This window comes from Eurypyga helias, unplaced genomic scaffold, assembly GCF_000690775.1.
Source record: "Eurypyga helias isolate BGI_N326 unplaced genomic scaffold, ASM69077v1 scaffold33054, whole genome shotgun sequence".
In the NCBI taxonomy this organism is placed as follows: Eukaryota; Metazoa; Chordata; class Aves; order Eurypygiformes; family Eurypygidae; genus Eurypyga; species Eurypyga helias.
The window spans coordinates 1-4765 of NW_010247453.1; the positions used below are offsets into that span (position 1 = coordinate 1).

Here is a 4765-nt window from a genome sequence, read left to right on the forward strand (position 1 = left end):
CCAGCCGACACCGGCTCTTCACCGCGGGGAGGTTTCCGAGGCAAAACCCTGCGGAAACGGGTGCGGGAAGAGGTCCCGGGAAAGCTGAGCCATCAGGGAAGGTCAGGACAGGCTTGGCACGGGGGGGCTTTGCCACTCCCGCCCCCGGATCACCGTCTTGGCACCATCTGATCCGTCTCAGGGCGGAGAGCTGTGCTCGCACACAGAGCCCAGATACAGATTTCCCTTCCCCGCTCAGGAACACGCTATTTTTGCTGCATATATTTGTAAAAGAAAAGATTTTTCTAGGCTTTTCAGTGCTCAGCTCTCACGCAGAGCGAGGCAGCTCTAACGGCTCCGAGTTAAGACGTCAATTGCTTTAACCAGATTATGAGGAAAAACAAAGTCAGGGCGCGAAGCGGCACAGCTGGGCCCCGGGCATCGGCGCAGACAGCAACAAGGAGCCCTTGTTTGAGGGGACAAACCCTACCGAGCTCCACCACCAACCGGGTCCCTTCGGAAGGGGGAGAGGCCAAAGACCTGGCGACGGCTCCGGGAGCCAGTCCCTCCTGACGCAGCTGGTTTCACCCCCGGGACCAGCTCTCGGTAGCATTTAAAGCCAGTAAGTGAGGCTTACGAGAAGCAAAAGGCATCCGAGAGGCTCCAAGCGAGCCGCAGTCAGCTGTTGACTGCCCCTCCGAACCAGCAACTGGCCCTGTTTGGGAATTCACCGTTAGATAAACAGGATGCGGGCCGGGTCGGGGTTGGTGCCGTGAAGCGGTCGGCACCTCCATTCCCCCTGCGCGGAGCTGGGAAACGCCCTGAGCCACCCCGAGGAGCACGGAGAGTTTCTTTGACAAAGGAAGAAGAACAAGGGAAGCGAGGTTTAGCTCCACAAATAGATGAGCTTCCTGCAAACGCTGCCAGGAAGGCAGCAGGGTTTTCATTTAAGGGGATCTTTGCCCTGAGCTTAAGCGAAGCGCGTGTCGGACGCCGGCTAAAAATCCAGAGCCTGCCTCCTACCTGACATACTTGGAGAGCGGAGGCTTCAGGCTGTGCGTGGTCGATATCCCTGAGGAAATGTACCTGTCTCTCCTTCTCTCGATCCGGCGCACGTTCACGAAATCCCTAAGGCAAGGAAAGGGAGCCGAGCGCTTTAAAAACGTGCTTGGAAGGAGCCGATCCCACTCTCCGGACAGCTGGGAAAGGCAGGGGTATGTCAACATACGGACGAGGCACAGCGCAGCACTGTTATCAGGGGGATTGAGGTGGATTTTTGAGCTCCCAGACTCCTGCCAGAAACGTCTGGAGGAGAGTTTGGAGGCTCCAGGCCTTGGGGAGGCTCAGGCAGGGAGGCCCTGCCTCGTTGACGCCAGGAGCTCCGAGGAGTGGCAGCGCTGGGGCAGAGCTATCCCATCAGATGCTCCTCCCTGGGTTTTAGGAGGGTGTCTGGGGGCTCAGCACAGCGCAGGCAGCGGGATAAACTGACCTTGGGGAAACGACACCGCCCGCAGCCCCGGCTGCCACGTCGTAGGAGACGATCGTGTTGTCTTCGACCCGCTGAAGGATCTGGAGAGGGAGGGGAAGAGAGATTTCCTCAGACTGTGTCCACAGCTGGGTGACACGGAGCTTCCCCTAAACCAGCAGCAGGACGGATACGAAACAACCGGAGTGTCTTTAGCAGCTGATCCGAGGGGAACAGGTCTTTGGGCACAGGTTTGTCTCCCGCCCTGGCACTGGTCCCTCTGCCTTTTTTGGGGGGCAGAGGAGTGGTCCCCGGATCCCCCCCAATACCCCAACCAAGGAAAAGCAGGCTCGGCTCAGCCGCTGGCCCATCTCCCTGCCCACCTCGTGGGGTTTTGGACAGGCACCCGCATGCAGCTGGCTACCGCGGAGCATTCGGATCGTACGGATGAGCGGTGGAGATTTAACGCCTCAGCGACTCGGATCCAGCTAAGCTCCAGTACGGCCTGGGCACCGCCAACAGCCGGTGTTGGACTGGGAAGCTCCAACTCTCCGCTCCAAGGAGCTCCTGTGATTAAGCCATCTTTGTCCGGCACGCTCACCTGGCAAGCTGCCACCGTTCTGTTCCACAGGATCATCTTCTCAGGCTGGAGAATAACCTCCTGGTAAACTGTTTCAGCAGAGCACTGCAGGAAAGCCTGAGGACAGAGCCAGAGCAGTTAGCCAACGCCCCCCCCCTCCCCTTTGGAAAGGTTGTTTTTAAGGAACACGGGGCAGATCGCAAAGAACAACTGGGAAAACGCAGGAGGGGATGGGCGAGATGGGCCTGGCATGGCCCGGGTCCAAGCCCCCCCAAAGCCACGGCTGTCACCCCCCCCGCCACCGCGCTCTCGCTCCCAGAGGCCTGGAGGGGACACGTGGAGTCGGAGAGGACAGGCTGGACCTCCAGTTTCGGCGGTCACCGAGGTCCGTGCCGGTTTGGGGGGGGGTCTGCCGGGTGCACGGCCGCTTTGGGAAGTCGCTGGGAAGCTATTCCGAGCTCCAGCAGCGGCAACGTCCGCTCCTCCGCGTCCCCGTGGGACGGGAGATCTCGGGAGGCAAACGGTTTAACGCAGTAAAGCGGGACCCATCCAGGTTTTTCTGGCGGATCCAGAGCTGTTCCGCTGGCAGCTCCTGCCAACGAGGTAACATATGCACTGGAACAAAGAAAAGCCACCGCAGCACCAACGCTTCATTAAAGCGTGGTTTACAGCCAAGCCACGCCAGCGAGAGGGCACGGAGCAAGGCGAGCAGCTCTCCTCCATGCCAGGCAGCGGCAGACGCACGCTCAGCCCTGGTCTTGCTGGCAATTAGTTGCAATTAGCCTCCTTGGTCAGATTAGTCCTAGACGCCGGGGTTGGAAGGAAGTCTTTGCAGTCACCTGCTCCCAAATTCTACCAGCGGAGCCTGGGGCCCGGCGTTATTTGCTGGGGAGTTTGCCAGCCAAGGGGCTTTCCTGGAGAGATTCCCTGGAGCGCGGTTCGTCTGTCTCGAGCAAAGGGAGCGTGCTCCGCAGCCCGACCCGTGCTGCCAGGGCCAGGAGAGCGTGAAAGCTGAGCCGCGGCACCGAGCAGAGCGGTCGCTCTTTCCCGGTACCACCCGGCCGAAGGAAGCGATCCGGGAATGTTCTTACCTTTAAAATAAAGGTCTTGCCGTGGAAAGGGATTTCGAAAGTGTAAACAACGTCACCGAAGTCCTGCGCGAGAGAAGGGAACGTTACGTTGACGTTAGCGCGGCCAACGGCTTCTACCCAGGGGGAAAGGCCGCCAACGCTGGCAGCCGCCCTCACGAAAGACCCTCAGCTGTCCCCTGTCCCCCCCACCATGGCCTCAGCAGCGACCCCAGCGTGGGCATGGCCCCGAGCACGTTGCAGACGCACACGCTCCGGATTTCCATAACCAAAACCCAGAGCGGTGAGGAGAGGGAAGAACCCGCCCCGTGCCAGCCAGCAAACTCCACGTCAAGGTCAAATTCTCCTTGCGCCGACGCCGGGGTAGGAGAAGGGGGTTTGCCAACACCGCTGTTGTTACCTACATCTGAGAAGAGACTCCCCGGAGGGGTTAGGGATGGACAGATGAGAACCTTTCATCGTTAGCCCGGTGTTAAACTCTGATTAGTCTATTTAAATCCGTCCCCCTTTGGATAAGGAAAACAATCTGCCCAGCTAGTTTGGCATCAGACAATGGATCACTTGACAGGGGAATTTTAAACACCAGATGAGACTGCAGTTTGCAGGACTCTCACCCCAATCAGGCTGAGAGCCCATAAGCAGAGGGCAGGGTTTAGGGGGCAGAGAGAGACCACCCCCTTTCTCTCCAGCCTTCTGGAGAGAGAGAGGGGCTCTAGGTACCCCAGAAAACTTGCTGTGGCTCAGGGGTGGGGGAAGAGGCAGGGCAGGGCCTGCTTTGAGTGTCTCTGTGCTGCCTGAAGCAAGAGGAGCGACTTGCAGCCCCTTTGGCAAAGCCACAGTGGGCAGGAATAAGGCAGAGACCCCTCCCCAAGTTCCACCAGCACCCACAGATCCTCGTCCTGGGGAAAGGGAGACACAAGCCGCTTTGGGAGGGGGGTGAGGAGCAGCCCCCCACACTCCCTCCTGCTCCAAAAGCTGGGCAGGAAGCTTGGCTTGGCCTCCCCAGGGTGCTCAAAAGGCCGAAGCTGCGGCGACAGGACCCCCCTGCACGCCTCCGCTCCCCCACCCAGAACCACAGCTCTAGCTCCTACCAAGGGTGCGCCCTCCGCCCCTGCCCGCCCAGGAGCAATGGGCTCTCTCCTCTCCAACGGGAAGGCAATTAAACGTCTAATTAAGTAAGAGGAGGTTTTACGTCGAACCGAACTGGGACAGATTCCTAATTCAATCAGGTAATTGTAACGCTTGTTAATTTTTCCTGTCGTGAGGAGGTTTCCGAAGCCTCGTTTCTCCTCGCTGTTTCCCTAAGCCATCCGTGCTGTCTGCTGGGGCCCGGGGGGCAGGGGGGGCGTTGGGACACTTGCATTGTTTTTCTCGAACTTCCAGTTCTCCTCCTGGGCGAGGATTTGGTCCACGACTGCCATGGCGTCTTTGCCTTGTCGGATATACTCCTTCTCCTAGGAGAGAAGAGCGTTTCGTCAGCTGGGTTTGCAGAAAGCCTGACAGGGGTTTGCTCCCTCCCCCCACCCAGGACTGGCAGAGGGAAAGGGGACCACAGAAATCTCTTCATTTGGGTCACAGGGGCCTCATTTTGGAGCTCGGAATCACACTCCCCGCCCCTGGCTGGTATCCAGGCACCAGCTGCGTCTACCGGCG

The 4765-nt window shown here is 59.2% G+C and overlaps 1 protein-coding gene across 1 annotated transcript in view; it reads right to left on the reverse strand.

The window, feature by feature from the left end:
- Window positions 1-926: 926 nt before the first annotated feature.
- STARD3 (StAR-related lipid transfer (START) domain containing 3) overlaps window positions 927-4765 on the reverse strand; it is a gene marked incomplete at its 5' end in the record, with an annotated part of 6614 nt that continues 2775 nt past the window's right edge. Inside the window, 5 exon segments of the mRNA XM_010150735.1 lie at window positions 927-1107; window positions 1469-1548; window positions 2046-2141; window positions 3116-3178; window positions 4474-4566. Coding sequence (XP_010149037.1) covers window positions 927-1107; window positions 1469-1548; window positions 2046-2141; window positions 3116-3178; window positions 4474-4566 — 513 coding nt within the window.